General features: G+C 54.0%; 9 protein-coding genes across 9 annotated transcripts; 4 read left to right on the top strand and 5 right to left on the bottom strand.

Moving 5' to 3' along the window:
- Positions 1 to 660: 660 nt before the first annotated feature.
- Positions 661 to 5,855, top strand: ASPACDRAFT_47392 (uncharacterized protein; the record flags this gene model as incomplete). The annotated part of the gene is made up of 7 exons (XM_020201949.1): positions 661 to 1,002; positions 1,074 to 1,124; positions 1,187 to 1,388; positions 1,443 to 2,540; positions 2,592 to 2,889; positions 2,955 to 3,690; positions 3,741 to 5,855. The coding sequence occupies 7 exons, from the start codon at positions 661 to 663 to the stop codon at positions 5,853 to 5,855; spliced, it is 4,842 nt and encodes a 1,613-aa protein (XP_020052372.1).
- A 121-nt stretch (positions 5,856 to 5,976) lies between these two features.
- On the bottom strand, positions 5,977 to 7,163 carry ASPACDRAFT_1875597 (D-alanine--D-alanine ligase family protein; the record flags this gene model as incomplete). The annotated part of the gene is made up of 3 exons (XM_020198060.1): positions 6,777 to 7,163; positions 6,171 to 6,698; positions 5,977 to 6,117 (listed from the first exon to the last, which is right to left on the bottom strand). The coding sequence occupies exons 1-3, from the start codon at positions 7,137 to 7,139 to the stop codon at positions 5,977 to 5,979; spliced, it is 1,032 nt and encodes a 343-aa protein (XP_020052371.1). The 5' UTR covers positions 7,140 to 7,163.
- Positions 7,164 to 8,083: 920 nt separating this feature from the next.
- ASPACDRAFT_1875594 (uncharacterized protein) lies at positions 8,084 to 10,302 on the top strand (the record flags this gene model as incomplete). The annotated part of the gene is made up of 5 exons (XM_020198059.1): positions 8,084 to 8,187; positions 8,233 to 8,531; positions 8,589 to 8,645; positions 8,716 to 9,514; positions 9,570 to 10,302. 5 exons carry the CDS (start codon positions 8,084 to 8,086, stop codon positions 10,300 to 10,302), a joined length of 1,992 nt encoding a protein of 663 aa, XP_020052370.1.
- Positions 10,303 to 10,960: 658 nt separating this feature from the next.
- On the bottom strand, positions 10,961 to 11,815 carry ASPACDRAFT_47389 (uncharacterized protein; the record flags this gene model as incomplete). The annotated part of the gene is made up of 1 exon (XM_020201948.1): positions 10,961 to 11,815. The coding sequence occupies one exon, from the start codon at positions 11,813 to 11,815 to the stop codon at positions 10,961 to 10,963; it is 855 nt and encodes a 284-aa protein (XP_020052369.1).
- A 1,904-nt stretch (positions 11,816 to 13,719) lies between these two features.
- On the bottom strand, positions 13,720 to 15,408 carry ASPACDRAFT_1907093 (uncharacterized protein; the record flags this gene model as incomplete). Its single annotated transcript, XM_020198836.1, has 3 exons — positions 14,836 to 15,408; positions 14,082 to 14,788; positions 13,720 to 14,047 (listed from the first exon to the last, which is right to left on the bottom strand). Coding segments are annotated over exons 1-3 (1,539 nt in total), but the record flags the coding sequence as incomplete, so codon positions are not given.
- Positions 15,409 to 15,481: 73 nt separating this feature from the next.
- On the bottom strand, positions 15,482 to 17,927 carry ASPACDRAFT_126288 (flavin-containing monooxygenase). Its single transcript, XM_020196908.1, has 9 exons — positions 17,691 to 17,927; positions 17,233 to 17,640; positions 17,109 to 17,173; positions 16,815 to 17,031; positions 16,706 to 16,752; positions 16,499 to 16,633; positions 16,230 to 16,432; positions 16,021 to 16,168; positions 15,482 to 15,959 (listed from the first exon to the last, which is right to left on the bottom strand). Exons 1-9 carry the CDS (start codon positions 17,848 to 17,850, stop codon positions 15,846 to 15,848), a joined length of 1,497 nt encoding a protein of 498 aa, XP_020052367.1. The 5' UTR covers positions 17,851 to 17,927; the 3' UTR covers positions 15,482 to 15,845.
- Positions 17,928 to 19,692: 1,765 nt separating this feature from the next.
- On the top strand, positions 19,693 to 20,811 carry ASPACDRAFT_64016 (uncharacterized protein; the record flags this gene model as incomplete). Its single annotated transcript, XM_020203956.1, has 1 exon — positions 19,693 to 20,811. One exon carries the CDS (start codon positions 19,693 to 19,695, stop codon positions 20,809 to 20,811), a length of 1,119 nt encoding a protein of 372 aa, XP_020052366.1.
- A 447-nt stretch (positions 20,812 to 21,258) lies between these two features.
- Positions 21,259 to 22,752, bottom strand: ASPACDRAFT_54866 (M20 family metallopeptidase; the record flags this gene model as incomplete). The annotated part of the gene is made up of 5 exons (XM_020202930.1): positions 21,259 to 21,500; positions 21,549 to 21,676; positions 21,733 to 22,103; positions 22,208 to 22,576; positions 22,648 to 22,752. 5 exons carry the CDS (start codon positions 22,750 to 22,752, stop codon positions 21,259 to 21,261), a joined length of 1,215 nt encoding a protein of 404 aa, XP_020052365.1.
- A 746-nt stretch (positions 22,753 to 23,498) lies between these two features.
- Positions 23,499 to 25,315, top strand: ASPACDRAFT_54865 (uncharacterized protein; the record flags this gene model as incomplete). The annotated part of the gene is made up of 6 exons (XM_020202929.1): positions 23,499 to 23,647; positions 23,702 to 23,795; positions 23,859 to 23,983; positions 24,044 to 24,581; positions 24,635 to 25,042; positions 25,112 to 25,315. 6 exons carry the CDS (start codon positions 23,499 to 23,501, stop codon positions 25,313 to 25,315), a joined length of 1,518 nt encoding a protein of 505 aa, XP_020052364.1.
- Positions 25,316 to 26,169: the final 854 nt, after the last annotated feature.

The following is a 26,169-nucleotide window of genomic DNA, read 5'->3' as shown; positions in this document are numbered from 1 at the left end:
TAGCAGATGTGTGTGATGAACCTTGCACACACCACGAGAGTTTGTGCCTGACTACCTCTGCAGCTGCTCCTGCACGACTATCAGGCAGTAAGGCAGCCACAGCCTGGCCAACGGCTCCACTTTCTCCCGCCGATTCTCCACCGACCCAACCCAGACTTCGACTTCCCCAGACCAGACACTCTCACTCCCCCTTCGAAACAATCACTGATAACAAGTACACTCTCAACTCAACTCAACCCAACTTACTCACTTCACGCATGCCATGACCCCAGTCACCTCGCAAATTCATCTCTCGGAGCAATACGCAGACCCTTCACTTTTCCCACTCTCATATCCCCCGAGCCTCGTATTCATCCCGTTAGGCGCGGGTTAGGCCGCACAGTTCGCTCAGTTCGTCCGATCGCGCGAGGGTCCAATCTCCCGCCGACCCGCACTCCAGCCATGGGCAGCACGATAATCCCCAGCCTCATCCGCCCCTTGACCACCTGACACCGGACTAATGCACTGCACTAAAGAGTTCTTCAGCTAGTCCAGCAATTTTAAATATGCTTGATCGCCCCGGATCCGCGCCGACGCGCGCTCCTTCCCTCCCCTGCATCTCCGATCGCGCGCGCAACCCCCTACGACTACATGGCGGCCATCTAGCCGTACGACAACACCATGTCCGATAAGAAATCCAATCCCAAGCCCGCGGCTGCACCCTCCGCGCCAACCCCGCCCACGGGAACCGTCGCAGAGAGCAAAGAGCCCAAGAGTTTAGACGACCTGTGGAAAGAGGCGCTCGATCGCATCGCGGCGGAAAACAATGTCAACCTGGAGGAACTGCAGACCCGAGGCGACCAATGGTCCGACGCCGAGACTGGGCTGCAGAAGGCGTCCAAACTGTTCGAACATTCGCGACGACCCGGTGACCGGAAGGACAAGGTGATGAAGTCCGTGGCCGGGTGTCTGGACTGGGTGGACTCTGGGGTCACCTTCGTCAAGGGTCATGTTTCCGGCACGGTGAGGGGGACATTACATGTTACTGAGTTTTGAATCGAAGGACTGATGTTTCTTCCGATCGCAATGTCTAGTATGCGGTGCCTGCGCAGCTGGTGGCTGGGTCGATTCTGTATATGATTCAGGTGAGGACGGGGCGGAAGTGGAAGAAAGCTTTCGGTCGCTGGCTGGGCTGACACTTGCACAGGCGGCTAAAGATATGTCGGAGGATTTCGATCTGATTGAGTCGACTTTTGAAACGCTGAACATCGCGCTCCAAGACATCGGCGACCTCCGACACCGACAGTTCGACAAGTCCAACTTCCTGCGCCGATTGACCGATATCCTCATCGCCATGGTGGACTTTTGCTCCTTCAGCGGAAGGGTTTTCAGCGAGTACAGTCGGAAGAGTGGGTCCTACATACACTGCTGGCTGCCTGTGCCTGAAGGCTGATTTGCGACAGGACTGTACATACGGGCGCTTCTGAAAGGACGGAACAAGGAAATCATGGCCAAATGCGACCACGTGCAGAAGGTCATTCTGCTGTTCCGCGCCACATTGCCGATCCAGATTCTCAACGTGGTGGAGGGCATGGGCGAGAAGATCGAGAACCTCCCCACTAGCTTCATCCAGGCGCTGCAGGACATGAAGATCAAATCGTCCGACCTGCAGCCCCTGTGGGGCAAGGCGAGTGCACTGGAAAAGATCAAGGAGACCCTGAAGAACAGCAAGGACCTCGATCCGGACACCGAAGTTCGCGTCGAGACGCAGATGAAATTGGTGCGGAAGCATCTCGTGCCGGGGACCTTCTCGTGGTCCGAGACAGACCCGGCCTACAAGTCGTGGGCGACCGGCCACAAGAACCCCTTTATCTTTGTCTCGGGAGAAGCAGGCACCGGCAAGACCTTCTTCGCCTACCACTGCTACCTGTCGATCCAGGAGCAGAGCAAGCGGTACCGTATCGCCAACGACAAGAATAACCCCGACCAGCGACGAACGATGCTGGCGGCCTACTTCCCCTTTGAACCGGGTAGACAGGAGTCGCAGTCCTTTCGGAACGTTCTCGCGTACATCCTAGTGCAGATTGCTGACCACGACATCAAGCTGTGCGAGTCGATCGCAAAGGACCTGATCGCTTCGAAGATCTTTAAGGGTGGACAGAATGACAAGCAGGAAGAGAAGCTCAAGTTTCTGTGGAACAACCTTCTCGTGAAGAAATTCGAGAAGACTCCCGACACCGCAAGAGACGTGTTCATCCTGCTGGACGGTGTGGAGCTCATGGAGGAATCCGACCGCAGACGCATGCTCGAGTTGTTTCAAACCTTGAACTCGGACAAGTGTGGCATTCGGATCCTCATGACCGGAACCACGGATGACTCGCTCTACGACACGGTGTTTGGATTCACCAAATGTCCTAAGATCGACCTCATCGCCAAGACCAAGGCCGGGGGTGACTTTGAGCGGATCATCGAGGCTCGCATCAACGGATCCGAGGTCTTGAAGTCGTTCAAGGATTCCACTCGTAGTGCTATTGAGCGCAAACTGCTGCAGAACCCGAGCCGTAAGTACTGCCCTGGGGTATGGGCTATGTGATTTGACTGACGCCGCTCAGGAGTCATGTCCTCTGTGGATCTTACCTTGACCATGATGGAACAATCGGAGGGAGACGAAGCATCTGCCTTGGCTAAGATCGATAACGTCAACAGCCAAGAAGGCTTGTACACCGCGATGATTGAGATTGTCCGCGCCAGACGAAGTGAGATGGACCGCCGGATCGTTGAAACGATATTCGCCCTATGCACATATGCCAAGCAACCGTTGACTGTATATGATCTACAAGAGATTATTGATCAGGAGCCTAGCTTTAGTAGCTTCAATGTAGCTGGCGAGATTGAGGGAACATTGTCCAGGTATGTATTCGGTAGAAGATGAGGAGCCACGTTAGAATTACGCTGACCAATATTTGCTATCTAAGTTTGTTGTATACGATCAACTACCAGCCGACAGATGCACAGACAAGCACGGTGGCGAAGGAGGGGCAGCCGGAAGGCCCCATCACTGAGGCAGCTCGACTGGAGAAGAAGATAAGCGAAAGCAAGCAACAGCAGGTTCTCTTCCGCCAACCTGCCTTCCGCGACTATCTGGAACAGTCCGTGAACAACATGATCCCTGACCCGATCGAGTCAAGGGTATTTTTCTTTCTGAAGCTGGGGGGTATTCTCTGCGACCGAGATCCGCAAGGAGCGAACCTTCGCAAGGCCCTTCAAGAGTATGCCGCGCAATGGTTCTTGCAGCACCTCAAAGACATAAGTGTAAAGCATACCACACCGAAACAAGGATTGCAGATCGTCGAAGCATTGGCACGGGTTTTGACCAATGACAACGATGTCTGTCGAGTCTTCGAAGAGCTCCATCAGAAGCAGGATGACGACAACGCGGATGTGGATTTCGACTTCTACGACATGTCCACCGATTTTGACAAGTCAGGTGGCTATAACCTGAAGGTTCTGATGGCGTGGGCCCGGAAGATGAGCTTTCATGATGAGGAGGGATTGTCGCCGCGCGCCAAGGCCTGGGTCGAAAAGATCATCATGCAGCCGGGAAGCGTTCTCGAACAGTTGGCCCGAGGGCATATCGAGAGCTGGACGGAAAAGGTGACCTACAGCGAAGCCAAGATCCCTTATAAATTTATCTGTCGGGCTTTGTGGCCGGTACGTATCTCTCTACCAAGCTTTAGCAGTTCACACTAATATCTCTCCAGACTGGAAACTTCCCAGATGGGGACAACAACACTCACTGGTACTTTCCTTTTGTCTTGGCACCCAGGGCCAGGCATATCCTCGAATATGGCAAAGCTGAAATGTTCACTGCCCCAGTCAAGACTGCACGCTGTCGGATCGCCGCTGGATTGGTGTTGCATTCTATAGCGGACAGCGAGGAGAAAGACCTTGCGGCCGAGTTCTACCAGACAAACTTGGATGACAAGACCACGCCCGGACCGGAGCGATTTTATTCTTATTTAGGGCTTGCGGAGTACCACCGTTCGAACCAAGACCAGGCCGAGAGTATGGATGAGGAGGAGATACGGGAAGGCTGGAAGCGAGTGGTGAAGTACGCCAACCTTGCCCTAACCGCCCGTACCGAGGAGAAGGGCGCTCTTGGTTCGGAATTGAGCGACGAGCGATGTACCAATGCTTTCCTCCTCAAGGCCCATGCCTTGCAGCAACTGGGCGAAGATGAACAGGCAATTGAGACCTGTGAGGAAGCTCTGCGGGAGGGTCTCGAGTACACTCAGCAACTCTTGGAACTCCTCACGAGCATCGTCAACATCCATGGCAAGAAGGGTGAATGGAGCAAGGTGATTGATGCCGTTCGCCGCCAACAGCCGAAGATCCGGTCTGAGTGGCTGTGGTTCCGATCGACCGATTTCACCAACAAGAAGGATCTTTTCCGTCGAGCCGCTGTTGAAACTAGACGAGTCGATTATCTTCTCCAGACCTTCCAGGACTCCGTAGACTACTGGCAAAAATTGGATCCGGCGCGCGCGCAAGCTACCCATTTCGAGCTTGCTTTTATATACCGACGAGACGCGCGTGCGACCAAGATGGCAGAGCACATACTGGACAACATGCTTGCCAATCTCACAGAGTCGCAAATTGCGATCTCGCTGATGAGCTCCATTTTCCCCGAGATGGTTGACATCCAACACGAGAACTTTACCGTGACACGATCAACCACTGTGCGCGAGGAGTCGATCATGAAGCTGGAGAGACTGATCAGTACGTACGAGCGGACTCCAATACTGGAGTCGATCCAGTTGGCCGAGGCCTTTCTGGTGCTAGGCAAGATGCATCGGGAGATTGGGAACCTGGGGAAAGCCAGACTCCATGCCGACCGCGCATTCAATATCTGCATTGCAGATCTAGAGGACTCGATTGGGTCGAACGATGTCTATGCATTTCGCTTGCTGGCGAAAGTCCTCATGTTCTTGGACTTAAAGATGGATGCGCAGGTCGCCTTGTCGCTTCAGATGTCCGTGGTGGACCGGAGCTACGATGACTATGCTTATGCTAATTTCGGATCGACTGGACAACCCGCTGAGACAGAGGTGGTTCAAGGTGACGGTGAACCAAGCGCAGAGACGGCGCACGGGGCAGAAGGCCAGCTTCCGGCTGACTCAAGTGAGACAGGAAAGGAAGCAAACGAGCCATCTACGGACTCTGCAGAGACCAGTGCCGTTTCTGAAACCCAAGGATCGGATGGCAATGAGACCTCGGCCACATCACTTCCGTCCGAGCAAGCCGAGACCGCTGACACTGATGCGAAGGTATCCAGCTTGACTGTGGCGCCAATCACACAGAAAAATGGAGAAGCGCCCGCCGTAAACGGCCAGTCCACGTCCGAGGTACCAGGAGTCCACCGCCATGCGACCGACCAGCCAGAGTCCACTCCAGCAGCGTCGCTCACAGATGGCTCTTCCGCGAAACCCGCACAACCCGATATCCCCGACATTTCCTCATCTCAAGACACGATCGATGTCACCAATGGGGTCACTTGCAACGGACCCTGCATGGACCCGCCATTCGAGATGAAGACTTTCGGGCCGAAGGGTCCGAAGATGTATTTCTGTCTCGACTGTGCGACCGTGGATTTCTGCGAAGACTGCTACCGGAAGCAGATCGCATTCTATGATGAGACCGGCGAGGGCTTTTGGTTCAAGTGCTGCTGGGCACGGCACCGGTATCTGCCGCAGCCGATCGATGACTGGATGGGGGTGAAGGATGGGGTGATTCGCATTGGGAGAAAGGAGAAGTTGTGGAAGGATTGGATGATGTCGGTGAGGGATCGGTGGAAGAGGAAGATTATTGAAGTTTGATTAGAGTCTGTTTTTGGAACAACTTCACGATAATGCCTAATGTTGATACCTCGCTGAATATTGAACTAGAGTGCTGAACCTATTCATAAGCTGGCTGTTTCTAACTGATTAATCTACGCCTTCAGACAACGGCATGGGAGACCGTCCGCTTGAGTGCACTCTGCACGATATGATCAATCATTTCATCGAACGAGACACCATTATGCTCAGCGATGAGCGGCAATTGCGACCAGCTAGGGAGCAACCCAGCCAGCGGATTGATCTGTGAGCGTTAGCAACCTCGCCACTTAACCACGAGCCTTCGAGGAAACAGACCTCCATGACATGAGCCACCCCGGCTCCATCCATGCGAACATCAACTCTGCCCCCATCGCGGCACCGCAGCGCTCTCCACGCCCTCAACGCAGTCTCACAAGCCAAGTCTGCCTCTTTGTCCTCGCGAGTGACCTTGACCTCATCCGCCTCCCCGTTCCAATCATCCGACGACTTGGACTTCTCCGTCGTGAATTCAACCGAGCCCTTGTCTCCCTTCGCTCTCGACCAAACAATCTCATCCACCCCAACGACCCACGCATCGACCCCCGTCCCCAGAATCCCGACCGTAAACTCCCTCCCCGGAAGAAACGACTCGACCAAAACCCCCAAAGAAGAAGGACTCGCCGCCCGCAATGCATTCACCACCCGTACCAAATCTTTGTCCGAGGCTACCCGATTTGCCAGGGCAATCCCTTTGGACGACCCCTCAGCCAACGGCTTGACGAACAGCGGCCATCCCCCGGGCCCGAGCAGCGTCTCGGCATGCCGCGAGCGGCGCATCTGTCCCAGGATCTCCTCGCCGCTCAACTCCTCCTTCTTTAGCGGAGTGTCATCGAAATGAACGACCGCAAAGGGCGCCGTCGCGACCCCGAAATGCTCCAGCACCATCTTCGTGCGCCCCTTGTCCAGACACAGCGCCATGGTCGCGGCGTTCGAGAAGGTGCGCGGGATGCGGTGCGCTTCCAGCACGGCGGCGACCTGCGCTTCGCGCGCGGGGCCGTACACCCCCTCTGTGATGTCGAAAGCCAGGTCCCATTTCGGGGTTTTGGGAGTAGTGAGGTGGGTGAGGAGGGCGTGGATGCTGGGGATATGGTGCACGGTGTGGCCCTGGGATTGCAGGGCGGTGGTGATGGCGGGCGTGGCGGCGCCGACTTCGAGGTGCGAGGGGGATGCCGCCGAGTGGTGGTGGAGGGTGTAGACGGCGGGGTCTTCGTAAATGAGGGCGATTGTCAGGGGGTGTTTTGTCATTTTGGGTTGGCTGGGTTGGATGAGGATGGGGTTAGGGTTGATCCGCGATTCCTTGGAGGTACTTATAGAGCAAGTGCAGCTGGCCTCTTATTGATAAGCTCCTTTTATGAGTGAAGAGTGGCGATAGAGTTGCGGGGTGAAGTGGTCGAGGATCTACATGGTGGTCAGTAGGTCCCTGGTTTTGCCTGCATATGTTGTGCTTTGTTGGCCATGCTTCCGTGGATGCTGATCTATGGACCGAGACGTATCGGTTCGGCGCATGCTGCAAGTTATCAACTCGAAAGTCGGACATTTGCCATGATCCATAGGCTCTCTCGATTTTCGTCAGGGCGGATTAGTGCGTCAGGTTTCTGGTAAGCTGGACAAGGTGCATGGATGCATTAAATCAGCGACGACCTTGACTGCGGTCTTTCGGCGAGTGTGAATTGATGCAATGCTATCATATGAATGAAGCTCAATTGTTGATCATCAATTGAGCTTCTGCTCCTTTTCACCAGATTGATTGCCTCTGCAGTCTACATGCGAGTGGTCGCATCATACCTGGACGCAAAAAAGGTTGAACCCAGCGGTTTGAAGAGCTGGATGTGTTCCATCAGACTGAGGATCAGAGGACTCAAGCGCTCTTACAGCCTCTCAAATACTGAACGGATATGTACGACAGCTTGAATCAGCTAGATTTGGGCAGCGCGCGCTGACTGGTGGAAACTGCGAAACCCAGCGTCATGCTCAGCATGTCACGATTTCATTTCCCCTCATCTTCAATTCTGCAGGACCGGTTAATTAGCGGAGGCTAATGCAGTGTGACGGAAATGCATCAATTCAGAGCTTCGGCTAATTTTTAGCCTAGCCTCGCCAACTTCCCCTCATACCATGCAGTATACGGCTATAAATGAGCAGATCCACCTCCGCATTCTTCCTCCCCACCCAGTACCCCGGATCCAACAATGTCTAAATTTCTCGCAGTATCTCTGCTGTCGGTTGCGGTTGCAGCTGCACCGTCGCTTCACCCACGACTGCAGAATGGATTGGCCCAGACGCCACCGATGGGGTAAGTTCACACCTTGATCGGATGGATTTTAGCTAAAGCATCCAGATGGAACACATATAACCACTATTCCTGCTCTCCAAATGAGACTATCGTCCGGTCCAATGCCCAAGCTTTGGTGGATTTGGGCCTCGACTCCCTGGGCTACCGCTATGTCACCACCGATTGCGGGTGGTCGGTGGCCGACCGGTTGGCCGATGGGTCCCTGACCTGGAATCCGGAGCTGTTTCCACAGGGCTTCCCAGCGCTGGGAGAGTATATTCACGACCTGGGGCTGTTGTTCGGGGTCTATGGAGACGCAGGAATTTTGCTATGCGGCAGCCCGCCGAACAACACGGGCAACTTAGGTATACCCCTGCGCCCCATGTTGAAATGGGTGGGATTCTAACTGCTGCTCGCTACAGGTCACGAAGAACAGGATGCTCAGACATTTGCCTCGTGGAAGGTAGATTCTCTGAAATGTAATTGCCCTTGCCCCCCCCAAGACACAAACCTCCTTGCCAAAATCCCAGAGACTCACATTCACCACAGACGACAACTGCTACTCCGACGCAGCGACCAACTTCCCCAATGTCAACTACGCGCCCAGCACCTCCCCCTCCTCGCGCTACGCCACCATGTCCCAGGCCCTGGCCCAGCTGAACCGCACCGTGCTGTTTCAAGTCTGCGACTGGGGCGTGGACTTCCCCGCGCTCTGGGCTCCATTGCTGGGCCACACCTGGCGCATCGGCAACGACATCATCCCGGCGTGGCGCACCATCTACCGCATCCTCAACCAGGCTGTACCGCAGACCGACGTCGCCGGACCAGGCCAGTGGCCCGACCTCGACATGCTGGAGGTCGGCAACGGGGTGTTCTCGCTGGCCGAAGAGCAGACCCACTTCTCGCTGTGGGCGATCCTGAAGACTCCGCTGGTCATCGGGGCTGCCCTGCGCGACGAGGCCACGGCCATCAGTGAGAGTTCGTTGGCGGTCCTCAAGCAGGAGGATGTGATTGCCTTCAATCAGGATGCGCTGGGCACAAGCGCAAGTCTGCGTCGCCGGTGGTCCGAGGAAGAGTACGAAGTCTGGAGTGGCCCGTTGTCCGGGGGCAGGACGGTCGCGGCGCTGGTGAACTGGCGCAACGAGTCGCGCGAGTTGACCCTGGATCTGCCGGACATTGGGCTGCAGTATGCCGGCAGTGTGAAGAATATCTGGGAGGGGAGTGTGGCGGAGGGGGTGCGGACGTCGTACACGGCGACGGTGGCGGGCCATGGGACGATGCTGCTGGAATTGGGGGATACCATAGCTGAGGGGGTTTATCCTGGAGATCTGTTTGTGAAAACATCAGGGTAAGTGCGTGTACCACTCTGCTGGACGATGAGCTGACCGTGGGATGCAATGCAGGACCACCACGACGTTCTCGCCCATCTACGCCGTCACGACCAGCAAGAACTACACTCTGACAATCACCCTCTCCAAACCGCTCTCCTCCCCGACTGCGATTCTCGTCTCTACCGGCTCCAACACAACCACCCGCCTCACCATCCCACCCTCCATCACGAACTTCACAACACCCCTCTCCCTATCCGCCTCCCCCAACGCAACCCTAACCTTCCATCACCCCTCCACCCCGACCCTCCCCATCACCTCAATCACCCTAACCCCACCGCAAGGTACCTACGCCCCCAGCACAGCCTTCACCCTCTCCGGCACGGCAACCCTCACCACCTGCGGCGCAGGGTACTGCCTCCCAGTCGGCAGCAAACTAGGCTACCTGTCCCCGTCCGGCTCCGCCAGCACAACCATCCACGCCTCCTCAGCGGGCACCAAGTACATAGAAGTGGCTTACATCAACAACGACATCGCCTTCGATTCGTCGTGGGACGAGGGCCGCAACGCCCGCAACCTGACAATCTCCGTGAATGGCGGGGCGCCGGTGCGGCTGGAGGTGCCGCTGAGTGGTCGGCACAGCGAGCTGTTTGGGCCTGGTTTGGGGTGGTGGGATAGTGCGACTCTCGGGGTGAGCGTGGATGGGTGGATCGTGGGGGGGAATGAAGTGGTGGTTGGGAATGTGGGTGGGGGCGAGGGGGTGCAGAGTTATGGGGCGGATTTGGTCGGGGTGAGGGTTTTGGATTAGCTTGCTGCAGCTGGTATACATGTGTGTTGTTGATATTATGGTTTAGCTCGAGGGGAGACCGAAGTGTTGGGGCGCAGGATAGTAAAATATGTTTGTTAAAAGAGTTATATGATGTGAGAGTTGCACTCTCTTGATGTCTTCCTCCAGCTAGAATCAGGCGAGCTCCTTACTGAAAGGAGGCAAGAAGCGACCAAGTCCACATCATCCGAATGAAGAGACATCGGGTAGCATGTTTCCAGTCGCAGGGCTACACCTCTCACGTATTAGAAACATGATACAAAGCTTACTACGGTGCTGACAATCTCCACTGATTGACCGAAATTTAGTTGCAATTATATGCCCTCGAGATAGCACTAGAATGCCTTAGTCTAGGATATCATTCTGCCCAGCCCTAGCCGACAGGATGTGTCTTCCCCATTCCCAACTGCTTCCCCATCCGGCCGAAGATAGATTGGATGTGATCCGGTGTAATAGCTGCCTGGTTAACGTAGTAGTAGTAGCCTATTCTGCGGCTATGACATTCACAATTGATGGCATGCACAACCCTGCGCTACAACCACGATATCACAATACAGAACGAAGAGATTGGGTATATACCAAAACGTGTATTCTCCTACACAACAGAAAGTACGAGCAAAGAAAGATAGATCACCTACCACTAGAAAGGCGGCGCATCCCACGCCCTCAACTCCACCAAACAAGCCACCATATCCGGCCGATTGCAATCCGCGGCATACACCACCGGACCGCGACCATCAAGCGACGTCAGCTGCAGCAAGACCGGACGCATCGCCACCATCACACGCACATACATGGGGGACGCGTAGCGCAGCGCCTGGAAGAACATCTGATCATCAAAGAGCTCCTCCAAGACCAGACCCGACTCCAACCCCGTCCTCACCATCTGCTCCACGAGCCCGAGCTCCAGGTCCAGCGTGCGGGCCCTATAATCCAGCAGACGCGGCATGGCGCACTTGGCGCCGGCGTCCAACAGCAACCTGAGCACCGCAACATCCTCCGCCGTCGCCTTAGTGACCCAGCAATCCAGCGCCATCTCCAGCCGACTGGACGTGACATTGGGATCCGCGCCATGCTTCAGCAGCACGTTCACAATCTCAAGATGCCTGTACAGCACCGCCAGATGCACCAGGGGCTGCGCCTGGAGATCGTAGCTATCCGCGCTAATGTGGAACTTCGTGAGCGCTTTCGTCACGAGCCCTACATTGCCGGCCCGCACGGCCTCGACCAGAGGCTGGGGCGGCAGCGCCCGCGCCGTGCGGTACGTGCGCGTCCGCGGATGGCCTTTCGCGTCCGGGGCCAGGTACGTGAGCTCGTGGTAGTGCACCGCATCTGCGAGGCAGCACTCGCGCATCTCGGCGATGAGTTCGGTTAGTGCTCGTCTGAGGCCTTTGCAGGTTAGTGAGAGCGCGAAGGCGGTCTTGGGGGTCATGTACTCGCCGCAGCTGAGGATTAGCTCCGGGGGCAGCGCGTAAATCCCGGTTGTGTTCGCCATGGCGGTTGCGCTCGGAGAGCTCGACTTGGTGGTTGTCTCGAGGAGGAGTCGCGTTTGGGCGTACCTGTTTGGCTTTTGGGCGGTGTGGGTAGAGTTACTGTTCTGCGGGCCTTCTCTTCAGTATAGGCAGTGATGACGAACAGTGCTTTACACTGTGCGAGGCTCCTGGGGGCTGCATGCTTGGTACGCGTTCCTTTATATAGGGGTGAGAAGGTGTTCCTTTGGAGAGAATAGATCAAGAGTTGAAGGGTTTTGGGAGGAACTCCGGGTAAGTGAATGGGGGCATGGATCAGATTGTTGTGCTTTGAAACGAGAGGAGAGCAAGTTTTAGGCAAGATGCTTGCACTGGTAGCCTGTCGTTATGAATGAAGACTGATGTGTGGCGGTTGCTTGGAGGTTCATGGTGATGCTGGGGAGCTTGCCCGGAGAAGGTTTCCGAGGGGGACACTGTTGTCGCTGTGTAAAAGCGTAGACGCAAGTGACCATAGCAATCAGCATAAAAGCAGCATAGGACGAGTATAAGAAGCTACTCGACACGACACTCGCAGTATTCAGAGAAAGTGCTACTAGCTCCAAATTCATTATGTTTCGGAAACCTTTATGCACAAAGCATTATATACTGCCACTCGTGATGCTTTCACCTCCTGGTGAAAGAAAGCGATAAAGAATTAGACAGAGACTCAAGAGAAGACAATGAAATCTTCAGAGGCTTATCCTTAGAGTATGCTAATAATGTAGACCATTGACCTACCTTCACAGCCATGAGTACGCATGAACCATCCTCCCCAAAACTCTTGCCAAACCAAAGCCAGCCGCATTTACCGACGAAACCAACCGTTTCGGCATTTTGATGCCTGCGCCCTAAGGATTTTGATTTCGGCCGATCGGGCGCAGGTGCCCGCTTGCTGTGGATCAAGGGACCTTCTCCCAAGCATTCGGTGATTAACGCGCGGTGCCCACCAACTTCCAAGCTACCAGCCCAGCTGGCCTCAAGACTCAAAGCCTCACTGGCTCAGCCTCCATCGCAGCAAAAATGACAACATGATGCATAAACCATCCCAGGTCTTCGGTAACTAGCCTTGCCCTAAAGGTACCGAACTCCAGATAGACGGACCCACCAGACCGGTCGAGACCCATATGGCCGGGTCCACTGTGGCTGGACGGGATTCTGGAAAAATGGCAGTTTTACGCGAATAGGCTCATGTTTGTGGACATGTGTCTTGCAGGCAAAGACTGTTTGAAGGGTTGAGGTCTCTCCAAACTACAATTGTGAGGGTAATTTCACTAACAGTGGTCTCCGTAAGCAGATTCTGACATAATGTTAAAAGGTGGGAGGGCGAGCACGGTGAAGGATGCTACTCGGTGATAGGGATAAACATGGGCTGCTCTTGGATGGCGACTTCGCAATGGATATACATGAATAGAATCTACTTATATACAGTGGCTAAGGAGACAACAACGCTTCAGTAAGATCCCACCAGGGTAGTAACGTGTCTAACGACTGACTATACCTGCCCCGAAAGGAGACGATCTCGCACGACCCCAACCCCCCTCGTCCCCATAAGATAGACTCCCGCGCTCAACAGAGTCTGCACTGCAACATCCATAGGCGATCCCGTCATCCTTCTCTGCCGCAGGACAAGCTCCAGCAAGCCTGCTCGCCCTATCACGCCCATTATGAAGAGCAATACATCCACAAGCGCATCCAAAATCAGCGGCGAGTACGCCACCCCCAGCGCAAGGAGGGACCGCACCGCCAGCGTGGCGTACTTCTTTTGCATGGGAGGCGTCTGCTCACTTGCCACAAAGGTATCCATAAAGCTAGGGGTCGAATTCCAGCGACACCAGCTCAGAATGGGGAACCTGCCGGATACTGCACGATGCCTTTTACCCCTCGGAGTGGGCGAGGAGCTCACGATCTTCTGCAGCAAGGCTGGGTCCGAGACCGCGATGTTCTGCGAAACAGTATCGGCTTCTTGGCCTGTTGCGCGCATTTCAGTCGATAATCCTTCCCAGGAGGTGGAATAGTTGACGATGCGCGTGTAGAAAGGGGGATCGAGGACTTCGACGGTCACGGTCCGGACGGATGTGCTTTTGAAAGTGCATGACGCGGATCTCATGTGGATGGTCTCGTCGGAGAAAGCGCGGCAGGGGATGTAGGTTAGTTCCACTGGGTCGGGAGAGGAGGAAACACAGAGGGCGAGGTAGGCGCGGAAGAAAGGTTCGAGTTGCCTAGCAAGGAGTGTTGTCAGTATAATCCTCAAACGGGGCACATGCACGGGGAGAGGCCTGCCGTTCAGCCCGGGTCGGATGGCGCCCGATACTCCCACTGCGCACCGGGGTCTTATCCATCATCTTCATCAGTCCCTTCCAGCGGATGCGCAACGCCTCCAGCACGATATACGGCGTCGTCAGTACGCCCGGCAGCGTCCACCGCAGCGCAATCCGCGCCAGATCCGTGAACCCCATCTGCGCGGGATCGAGCGGCGCGCCACAGCAGGTGATCCGCGTGACCATCTTGACTTTCCCCTCCGGGCTCAATGTATTGGTGTTTAGCAGCGTGGCATTGGGCTTCCACGCGGCGCCGTGCGCCAGATCCATGAACCGGTTCGCGATGGCGCCGTCGACCTTCTCGAACGGCGAGGCGAAGATGAATTTCTGCCAGGTGCCCTTGTAGTAGGTGGATTTGGGATGAGAGGATGTGGTGCGGATGGTGGAGGCGCTATCGAGGAAGCGAGGGTTGTCGGTCTCGTTCCCCTTCTCCGTAGCAGGGATGGGGTTCTCGCCGCGCTCGACCCGGAAGAAGTAATTGCGCTTCTCGTCGTAGGAGTTGTTGATCTCCATGATCATCGCGTCGAGTTCGCGGTCGGCGTTGTAGAGATACCACCACGTCACAACACTGCGCGACCACCAGAAGAACCGCGGGACGGTGAGGAGGTACGCGTGGGGCCATTGGGAGGGGTCCTCGTTCTGCTGCTGTTAGCTTATACCCCCACACTTCTGGAAAAGAGGAGCAGTACCTCTTTCAGCAAGTATCGATCCAATTTCGCCCGCATATCGAGACCCTGATCCCCGCGGTGGAGGTACCGCTCCCCGTCGACACTGAGCCAGCACGTCGCCTGCGCCAGGAAGGACCTCCACGAAGGACCCGCAGGCGTCGAGTTGCGGAGTGTCAACCGCTTGTCGTCGATCGCGAGCAGGTTGCCATAGCGCGCGCGCATCCCGACGGGGATGCCGATCATTAGGAATCTGTTGGCGAATTGGTCCTTGACGGGGTTGAAGCGCACATGATTGAGCTGCACGGGAAATAACAGGGGCTTTCCGAGGATTGATCGCGGTTCATCGGAGAGGGGAACCACTTGACGTGATACTAATAAGAGGCGCAGAGACATGAAGATTAGAACAAGGCATGGCGTCAACAGAAGCAAGACACCCAGTGCTGTTAGGGCTGTCAGGAGGAAGGCCGCACTTCGGTGCCTGAGGCCGGCGTATAGGGCTAGAGTGACGAGGTCTTCGTACGGCATCGTGCGTTGACCGACACCTTTTCAATAGAGGACAACAAAGAATCGTAAATGGTGTGAAGAGGACAAAACGGAGGGCTGTACAAAAATTTTGTTAAAGGATTTTAAATGCAGGGAGCAGCTTTATACATTGGAATTGATGCCTACAGCTGAGCCGTATCGGCAATGCCGTAACCAAGAGGCTTGTTCTCTTCCCCTAGCACTGTCGAAAAAGATCTCCCACCGCAGCACACTAGTACAAACAATACAGCAAAATTACCTTGATCTATCAAACTTGCAAATACCATGACCGAGACCACCAAACATGCTGCTTATACAGGACCAACAGATCGAACTAACCGCAAAGGGACGCCTGGCATGACGCTAAAAGAAATGTGGCTGAAATCTCGCCAGCCGAAGCGCGTTCAGCCAGCCAGCCCCAAACCCACGGAATGACACCTGCTCGGATGGCTCCGGAAGAACAAAATCAATCCAGGGAAAAAAAAAAAAAGAGAGAAAGTACACTAGCTTCACCGTTCGTAGATCCAATCCGCAGAGATATCCCAGTGTGTGGACCGCCAGAGGTGGAGAGAGTTCCAAGGGTAGAGGAACCAATTCTTGCCCGTCAACTTGTCGATGAAGAACTGCGATCGCCGTCAGTCATGTCCGTCATTCAATGAAAGTGGGGATACAGGCCTCACGCACACTAGAGCAGGAGCTGTCATGTACTGTGCGATCAATCGCCGCATGAAGCTCGTCAGTATACTCCTTCTCACTACCGAGCTTGACTTCAACCAGAGCAGCCTGGTTCAGCAGCACCGGTCTGATCAAAGCGATGATCATGTCCACGTAACTATCAATTTGGTCAGCTAGCCAGCCAGAGATACAGAAGGCTGCATGCGAGCCCAACCGACCTTTCAATCTGGAATGTCGTCGACGTGTGGACCCCGCCCGAGTTCGGGCCCAGCACATAGAAGAAGTTCGGGAATCCACTCATGGCTATCGACTTGAAGGCGGCCTTGGATCCATACTGTTGCCAGTGCTCTTCACGCGTTCGGCCATGCCGGCCCCGAAGCTGCGTTTCGTAGTGCGTCAGGGCGAATCCCGTTGCCAAAAGCTGGAGCCACGAGTCAGTCTGCCTGTTCACGCTAACGAGGGACCGGTGGTCTGGTGAGAGACTCACGATCAGGTCGGCTGGAATTTCCTCCCCGGAATGTGTCACGATTGAGCGTGGCTTGACCTCAGCGATGAGGTCGTTCGTTAGGCGAACATTGTTTCGATGTAAAGCTGCAGAATAGCTCCGGTCGAACAGCCGTCTCTGCATGAACAGAACAAATAATTAGGTCAGTTTCAGTTCAGCAAAGCCACAGCGCGCGCGCCCCGCCCATACCTTACAGCCGAACTCGTATTGCGGTATTAGCAAATCCCAGTATTTTTCTGCACGAACCCGTTAGTCCCCTATCGCTTGCAATCTTTCCCCTAATGACGGAGATCCATACCCGGCGCAGCTTTGTGTACATACTCCCGACTCGATTTCTCGGCGCTTGCTCGATTCACACGACCCTCTTTGCTGCGCTGGAACTGCGAGAACCCGGTTTCCATGTACACAAACATCGCCCACCGGAGCAAACACAGCAGAAACGGGAGATAGCGGAAGACCGCTCGCCATGCTTCGGTGATGCCGTAGTTCGTGCTCGGGACAATGTGGTGCGGTGTCTGCGCCATAGTCTTAGCGGATGGTTTCTTCCACCCTACAAAAAAGAAGTTAAAAGTGGAGCAGAGAGCAAACTCACCCTCATGAATTGGGTAACGTGGCTTGCCTGCTCACTGATTGCAGGCACTAGTTGGATAGCCGATGCTGCGGTCACGGTCAGCATACCTCTCGCGATGGAAGGGCTTATCCCGTTCCAGCCCTACCTCCATTGCCTATAACCGCCACCTTCTTGCCACGCAGGTCCACGTCCTCGCGCCACCTTGCGGTGTGAATGATCTGTCCCTCGAATTGCTCAATGCCTGGGGCCGTGAATGGGAGCGGATTGACGAGCGCCCCGACAGCCGAGATCAGGATCCGACATTCCTGCGTGAACTGCTGCCCGGTCGAGAGGTCCCGGAAGGTGACCAGCCAGGTGCGGGTGGTGTCCCGCCAGGCGGCACCGACCCATTCGGTGTTGCCGGTGAAATGTGGCGTGACGTCGTAGCGGTCTGCGATGCCGGTCAGGTAGTCCAGGATCTCGGCCTGTGAAGGGAACCATTCGCTGAAGTCAGGGTTCGGGGCGAAGGAGAAGGTGTAGCAGAACCCTGGCACGTCCACGGCACAACCTGGATCTGCAATTCTCAGTAGGATGATCAGATATATCTGGGATGGGGCAACGAACATCGGTTCACCCACCACGTTCCTCCTACACCAGGCTGTCGATCGTAGATACAGTAGTTGTCCAGGTTGTAGGTGCGTTTCAGTTGACAGGCGGTGACCAGGCCTGAGATTCCGGCCCCGATGATGATGACGGTGGTAGGGGGCTTGGATGGTAAAGACATGATGTCTAGCGGCCTCGGGCTTCAAAGACGACAGATGCTGTGTGGTCAGGAGATTGAAGGCAAATATTCATTGTTTGTGCCCTTACTTCTCGACTCTATATATACCCCAGGTTGAGAGCCTGAAACGGATCAAATCCTGAAGTCCCGAGGGACTATCCAGCTCTGCAGTATAGATCGGGCAATTCAGCTATCTCCTAGTTGCCTACTAACGAGATGTTCTGGAACACCCCTCAGCAAAACGAAAAATACGCGTTCGTAATTTACTCCGACAGGTATGTAACGGACCTGCATGAAGCCGACACGTCAGTCAATCCCCACTTTTTCAGCTGTCGCTTAAACGCCCGATAGCGCGAACCCTTCCATAAGTGTCCGGCAGCTTGGTACCCTCTCACTACTTTGCTATGAAGGGTCCACCGGTGGCTTGGGAGCACATGTTAGGGCTCGGGTCATACAAAAGCTTCCGAGTCAAGCCCGATTCTATGGTTTGGACAGGATCATGAGACTCAGTCCACAATTCACAACGGGCAGGAATAAAGATTAAAAACGAAAAGGCAAGAAAGCCGCAAATGGCTCAGCCAGCCACACGAACTGCAGGAGGCCGACGCTTCAAAGTCTTAGGCAACATCCGACACTGCCTTGATCCCAAGCGGGCTGGGCTGCGTGCCCCAATATCCAAGCCACTCAACACGAAGAATCAAAAGCAGAATGGACTGTACAGCATTGTACACTGCACAGTGAATTTTCCTACCGGCAACAACAGCCACATTGGACAATACAACATGTCCATCAAATGTCTCAATCCCCTGGGCTTCACATCGTTGGCATCTGCAGGTAGCCGCCCAGTATCCACGACATAATTCTCGATTCCTTTAGGCAAACGAAGTATCAAGGACGGTGGGGCCGGAGATCGCCGTGTAAGTGGGTGATTGGAGGATTTGGATGAGGATCAAGACTATGCTGCCACCCCAAGGAGAATTAAGGTGGGTTTGTATCCTATAACCAAATATGAGGCTTAATACCATGGCTTTCGACCACTGCGAGTATTTCACGCTCAGCATTGCTTGAATCGACCCACCAAGAAGGGCGGACTGCATAGCATGACATGGACTAGTTGTAAACTTGAAACAAGATGTTATGCTTTCTAAACAGAATCTATGTGGGTGCGCGGATGTCCGGAAACTAATGTCGGCAAGCTTATGTTTATTAATCTACAGAGATTGGTAGGACGTGATTACATCATATTTGAACATAATAGGGCTCATCATAATGATATAGGTATATTTAAGGAAGGTAAGAAGAGAAGAGTAGTTGTGCGGAGATAGGTTTAAAAAGAAGACAAATTGGATGCAGCTCGTTATTGCATTACCTTATCCTTGCTGAAACGATGAGCCTGAGCATATGAGTAAGATACTAAACTGACCAAGTCCACAAAGTGAAAGTTCGTAGGTAAGTTGTATCGAGTCAAACCGGAGAACGAAATAATGTCATCGGACAAAGAACACAATCAAAAATATTCTTATATGGAGATATAGATAATATCCCCGTCATCTGCTTTTATCAGACTCAGAGCTTATGCGATACTTAGTGTATTCACCTATAGGTCACTGATTTCTCTGGTTTTTGGTAGGGGAAAATTCACTTCCATGCTCTAAACTGACTCGACCTTCTGCAATGGTGTCCTTGATACCACAGGAGATTTCCGGCTCCCATCAAGAGCCAATCTCCATGAAAGAACAAACACATAAAAGAGCCAATTATATAAAGAGAATAGATAGTTCTTGCGTCTTTAGTCTAGGATAGTACAAGAGCCCATACAACCTGCATGTATCAAACACCACCACTATGCCTGAAACCCCAGCCGGACACCGAATGCCCGCCGAGTTGCTTCTTGAAGTCGCCAAGTGGATGGACAATCGAACGCTGAGCCGGCTTTCCCGCACCTGCAAAGGCTTTAAGGATGAATTCAGGGACCACCTACGTAAAAGAGCCATCGCGTATGCCGTGCCCACGCTCAACCCGAAGTATTGGGAGAATGAGTTTGTCGACGCCGTCCGGCAATCGCACGGCCGGAGCGACGAGATCTCCGCCATCACCCGCTCCGCCCTCGCCCGCATATTCAGCGACCAGGTCTGGGAGGGCTCGCGGTCTCAGTTCGAGGCCTTCCTGCCGCGCCAGCCCCTCTACGATGCCATCCGGCGGAGCCAATACGACACCGTCGAGCGGCTGCTGCGTGGCGGCGGCGTGAACGTTGCCAATGGCCAGAGCTTCTGGGACGAGCCGATGCTGCACATCGCCGTGGAGTTCGGGCACATAGAGGCCGTCCGCTTGCTCCTGGAGCACGGAGCAGACCCCAACGTCGAAGATGAGGAGCAGGTCCGTGCCCTGGACATAAGCCCGCCGCGGTGCCCACGCGCGGCGATCTACCGCCTGCTCGTAGACGCCGGCGCCATCCCCAGCTCCCTGCACATGTTCGGAATGGATGTCTTGGACCTCAAGGGCGGGGCGTGTCTCCTGCTCGACGCGCTCGAGAGCGCACGCGGCACCGGCCTTCCCGAGCCCCAATGGTGGGCGATCCTCGTCAGTGCCATGCACGGCGAGTACCAGGATTTCCTGGAGGGAATTTTTGATCATCGACCCGGCCTGTTGCAGCTCTCGCGCGAGGACTCCGTCGAGCAGAAGGTCACGCTGTTTGATATAGCTGTCAAGCTCGCCCGGTTTCAGATCGCCGCGCTTGTCGTGCGAAAGGGGGTCCCCCTGCACGACGCGCCCGCGGATTACTATTTCAACGACGGCAAGATGAGACGCATCCATGTTCCGTATAGAGAAGTGTGGAAGGCGTTGTTTACCCGGGCTCCTGGGGAGCTGCTAGACGCTCTGCTAGAGAGGCCGGAGCTGCGCGATTACGAATTCAAGGACGCCATTCGTGAGAGAGCGAGTGTGATGCGTAACTTACTAGGTTGAATGGATTTGGCCCGTCTGCTACCACCAGGATGTAGACGGGATTTAGGTATTGAACGTGAAATGTGCAAAGCCGTCTTGATGTGCGGATGTTGAGAAGTCCAAAAAGTGTTGATGTGCTAACAGTAAGTCTTACCAAGAGATACAAAACCGTGTTCAGTTGCGACTGACTGCCGTGGAGACCGGGACCGAGACAGATTACAGGAACAATTGAACCAACTTCCACAAAGCCTGTCACCCTTTGATGCGGCTTGTTGACACCGCAATCAATCCTAACTATATAGCCCCACCAGCCTCTCAGCTCCCAGGCAAGCCAGCGGCATGCAGCAGATATCTCAAATCCTGCTAGCCATGTTTACCCTGCAATGTTATCCTTTTCGAAAGAATATTCCACAAATGAAGCAAGCTGCAGTCGACCGTCCCAGTACTGTGGCAGGTTATGCCTCATCATTATTCATCAAACTTAGTGAGTAGCCTTGACTTCCACTGGCTTTTGGCCAGAGTGAAAAGCTTCTCATCGGACAACATATCCCAGCCCAGGAGAGCCAACCCTTTGCCAACCGCTATGGCTTCTTCATGTGCTTCATCCGTACCAGCGCACGCGGTGAAAGAAGGATGGTGGGGAAAGGACCCGTCAGGAGCTGGAATAGCAAACATCGAATGCAGTGTAGGAGCAACATAGCTCACGTTTCCTGTGCCATGTCAGTCTCTTCCTCCATACTATCCATTTGAAAACATACCAACATCAGACGACCCGGTCAGGACCTTCTCGTACTTTTCGATGATCGATCTTCCAGACGCTGTCATATGCTTTGTGTATCGCTGGCACAAGACATCATTGAGTACGATATCGGTATACAGGCCTTCCCTGTTGCCATATATCTGTTAGCAACACATAGAAAGATTTGGGTCAATTCAACGTACTCCACAATCTTCACAGTACAACCGGTGACGACAGCAGCCCCTTCAATACACAGGCGGACTCGCGCAATCAGCTTATTGAGCTGGTCCAGAGTGGGGCTGCGAATCTGCCAGTAGGACTTGGTGTACGCAGGAATCACATTCGCGACCTTGGGGACATCCAAGAAGGCGCCATGAATCCGCTCATCGGGGAGGATCTGCTGCCTCAGAGTCGAGATCCCGTTGTAGGCCGTGATCAAGGCATCCAACGCGTTGACGCCCTCCCATGGATTGCCTCCAGCATGGGCATTTTTCCCGTAATATTCAACGAAGAGCTCCTTGCGCGCATTCATGAGTATACCCGCCACGCCGTCGCTCGGCGTTCCAACGATATCCTTCGGGCCAGGATGTCCAGGGGTAAGTCAGCCATAATCGTGAACTTACGGCAGAAAAAATGTGTCAATGACGGGAATGGAAGTCCTTACGCCATTAATGAGACATCAACTCCCTTGTAGGCGCCTGCATCGATCAATCTCGCCTTCCCTCCCCCGTTCTCCTCAGCAGGCGTGCCGAGGAGCTGGATGCGGCCGCCAATTCCATATTGTCTCTGCAGATGGCTCAACGCCAGAAAGGCCGCGATGCTGCTCGTCGCGATGAGGTTGTGACCACACGCGTGCCCGATCCCTGGGAGCGCATCGTATTCCGCGTTGAGGTTGACCAGGCGACCCTCGGTGCCGCTGATACATTCGAAGGAGGTATCTACCCCGTACGCATGCCGCGTCACTGTGAACCCTTGCTTCTCGAGAAAATCGCAGATCGCGTCGTGGGCTTGGTGTTCTTCGTAGGCAAGCTCGGGGTTTGACCATATCTGAAAGCGAATTTGGTTAGTGATTGCCAGCGCCTGAATGAGGACTGTTGAACTTCGCAGATTGAGCTGACCAGGTGATTGAGCTGACGCAGTTGCGATGCAACTCTCTCGAGAGCACTGTCGACTGATGTGCGCACTTCTTCAGGCGGGACTGCAGTAAGCGAGGCCGCAGTCATATTGGGCGAGTTGCTTGGTTGAATTGAAGAAGTATGAAGGCCTGGCGTTTGAACTTGAGGAAAGTGCACGATGAATGGGTATTTAACTGTGAACCCCTGGCAAGGCCTGTTGCTTCATCTCCTTCTGCAATTCCTCGCAGACGATATAGACACATCAGCAGCCGGGAAGAACGGCACTTTCGAGATTCAGTATGAGTAGTTCAGCTCTGAGAAGCCAAGGGGGTGATGCATAGTGCGGTGCATAAGCACAAGTTGCAGCATAAGGGATGCTGCCAGAATGCAGGGCTTATCTGTGCAAAAGAGAGGATAGGACCAGGCACAGCCACCAGATAACAACCGACATGCGGGCACCAATCAGTCCCAGAACATTTTGCCGAGCATCGGTGGCTTGGCTTCATCTTCGCTAATCACCGTTTACGGGTTTGCCGACCTTCTATTATACTTCCCTATACCTGGTCTTTGATTAGATCGATAATCGATGAGGCCTTTCCGCGGGAAATTCATGTCGCCTCCCTGATAAGACTTGAAAAAGCGGCCTGAACTATCATGTTTGCCTATCAACTAACGCCCTCTTGTTGGCGGCTTGCATACTCGTTGATAGAGCGGCCATTCAATACCTCTGAAGGATGGGAAATGATAAGCTTGTATTTATATGCAGCATTCTGCAAACATGTAGGAATCCCCTCGAGAAACCACACTTCTGATGCCCACATAGTTTGGAAAACGCGCTTTTCACTTCATGTGCTATGGAGAAGTCTCTGGAGTCCCCTTTTAATGAGAAGCTGCCATGCTCTATTACGGAGACGGCGCAGGAAACTAGTGTCGGCGAGCTTGCCGAGTTTCTTGCGCCATCACCTGAAGCGGAGCGCCGGCTTCTATGGAAATTGGATTTGTTGTAGGTGCTCAAAGACGCAGCCGACTCGAAGCCACTCGCTCACCAGACCGCTAGCTTGATTCCGACCATGGGAATATGCTACATGCTTCAGTACATGGACAAACTGGCTCTGAGTCAAGCGACACTCTTGAATCTACGACAAGATTTAGTCAGTATCCTTGAGCTTTCCCCTGCCACAAAACGACGTGGTTAACTGGTATGGCCGTTACAGGGTCTTCATGGCTCGCAGTATACATGGTGCTCGGCCATCTTCTACTTCGGATATCTAGCCTGGAGCTGGCCGACGTCTTACCTGATTGTCCGTCTGCCTCTGGGCAAGTATCTGGCAATCTCCGTGTAGGTCTCCATGCATGCCAGCAGGTCCCGCTTGAAACATGGTTAATCTTACTGCCACAGATTTCTCTGGGGTGGTATTTTGATGTGCCACGCAGCCTGCCAGAACTTCCAAGGCTTGATTACAGCTCGATTCTTCCTGGGGGTGGGCGAGGCGGCGGTGGCTCCCGGATTTGGCCTGATAGTCGGGATGTTTTATAAACGGGACGAACAGCCCTCGCGCCAGGCGGCCTGGTTCGTCGGTAATTGCGTTGCGAATCTGATCGGAGGTGTGACTGCCTGGGGAATCGGCAATGCCGCGTCCAGCATTCAGAGCTGGCGTCTGCTGTTCCTGGTCCTGGGTGGCATTACTTCGGGCTATGCCATCTTTCTTCTTCTGATTCTGCCCGACTCGCCCTCCACGGCGTTCTTCCTCAGCTCAGATGAACGCAGGACTGCCACGCAACGAATGCTGAGCAATGAAACAGTGGATGTGGTGGAAGCCCCAGGGGGCGCAAAGTTCCATTGGAGCCAGGTTTGGGAATCGGTGCAGGACCCCCAGGCGTGGTGCTTGGTTCTGTACACATTCTGTGTCAATCTTGCCAACGGGGGTCTTACCAGCGTAAGGTCATCTCATTAATTCCAGTTGGCGCAAGGGCTAACTGTCAGATACAGTTCTCCGCCATCATTGTAGCAGGCTTCGGCTATTCCAGCTTCAAGTCTCTCCTACTCCAGATGCCAGTGGGTGCCGCGCAGCTTGTGTTCCTCATCATCACCGCAGCCATTGCCACGTTCATTCCGTCCTCTCGGATTTTATCCATGGTTCTGAACGTTGTGGTCGCCATTGTCGGCGTGGCGCTCATCTATACCTTGACTGACAGCCAGAAGGTCGTCAAGCTAGTCGGACTGTCCTTCGTCGGAGCCTTCGCCGTCAATATCCCTCTTGCGCTGAGCATCATCAGCTCCAACGTGGTCGGACGCACAAAGCGAAGTACCGTCAGCAGCGCCGTGTTCGCTGCCTATTGTGTCGGCAACATCGTCGGTCCGCAGTTCTTCCTGGCGTCGGAAGAGCCGGTCTACGCGGTATGTCATGGCGAGCGGAGTATATTCTTGATAACATGTTCCTTATTGGCTAATCCCCTACCAAAACAGACCGGCATTCGCGCATCTCTTTGTGGTCTGGCTTTAGGTGTTCTCTTTCTTGGGCTCTTGTCCGCGTACTATGTCTGGGAGAACAGACGACGAGATGCTTTGTACGGCCATGTCGAGAACCCGCATCACCTTCCGTCTAGTACGACTCAGGCAACAACCAGCCATACAGACAGACAGAATACGAGTTTTCGCTATGTTCGATGAGATGAACCTCATGTTAACCCTGCTTTGTGGGATACACTGTGCTGCTGGTTGCGTGTTTAAAAAAGTTGAACAGTGTTTCTCTGAGATTAGCTTGAATAGTGCTTACTATTTGAACTCGTTCTACTCGCGGTGATATACTAGAGTGTATGGTGCTAATAATTGACTGTATGCATATACATTTACGCAAGACAACTAGGTCTCGAATTAAACTGCCTGCTCTGTTGTCTTGAAAGGAATCAAGTTCCTTTCCTACGTCGTTCCCCGAAGTCTCCATTTTCTGCGGATACTATTCGAAGCAGCAATTAGATTCCGGTTCAAGATAACGAAAGTGAATGCTGCGAGGTGCACCCCGTGGGATTTTCAAACTCCGAGCCTCTTGTTTGACGGTTGAGGTACTTTTTTTACACAACAAGCTACGTTCAGACAATTTTGATGTTTCGAAGAATCCCTGCCGACAAGTTGAGTGTATGCGCTGCACTGAGGCGTCTGATGGACTGCACGGGCTGATTAAGGCCCGTATGACCTTTTTCTTTGTGATGATAAATTGCCGAACATCAAAGGGAAGAAAACAAAGTACTTGAGAACAAAGCCATTGTTTGTGGTGGTTGTCCGCTCTACTCTGTTATCCTTCCTTCCTTTCAGCAGCACTTGATTCTAGCACAAAGACTTGGGATTGACAGCAAACCCATAAAGCGCCGGCTTTTATGTTCTTCCCTTCAGGGACAAAAAGACAGGTACATCTATCACGATCGACAACGGTGATTAGAGAGAAAGAGACGCGTCTCCAATCTCGCCTGTCTCTGCGAGAAGGTTTAAATAAGGCCTAGAACCCCCTCTTGTATTTTCCCTTCTAT

Source organism: Aspergillus aculeatus (assembly GCF_001890905.1).
Source record: "Aspergillus aculeatus ATCC 16872 unplaced genomic scaffold ASPACscaffold_18, whole genome shotgun sequence".
Classification (NCBI taxonomy): domain Eukaryota; kingdom Fungi; phylum Ascomycota; class Eurotiomycetes; order Eurotiales; family Aspergillaceae; genus Aspergillus; species Aspergillus aculeatus.
Note: the sequence above shows the minus strand (reverse complement) of the source record. Positions and strands in the feature narration are given on the sequence as shown.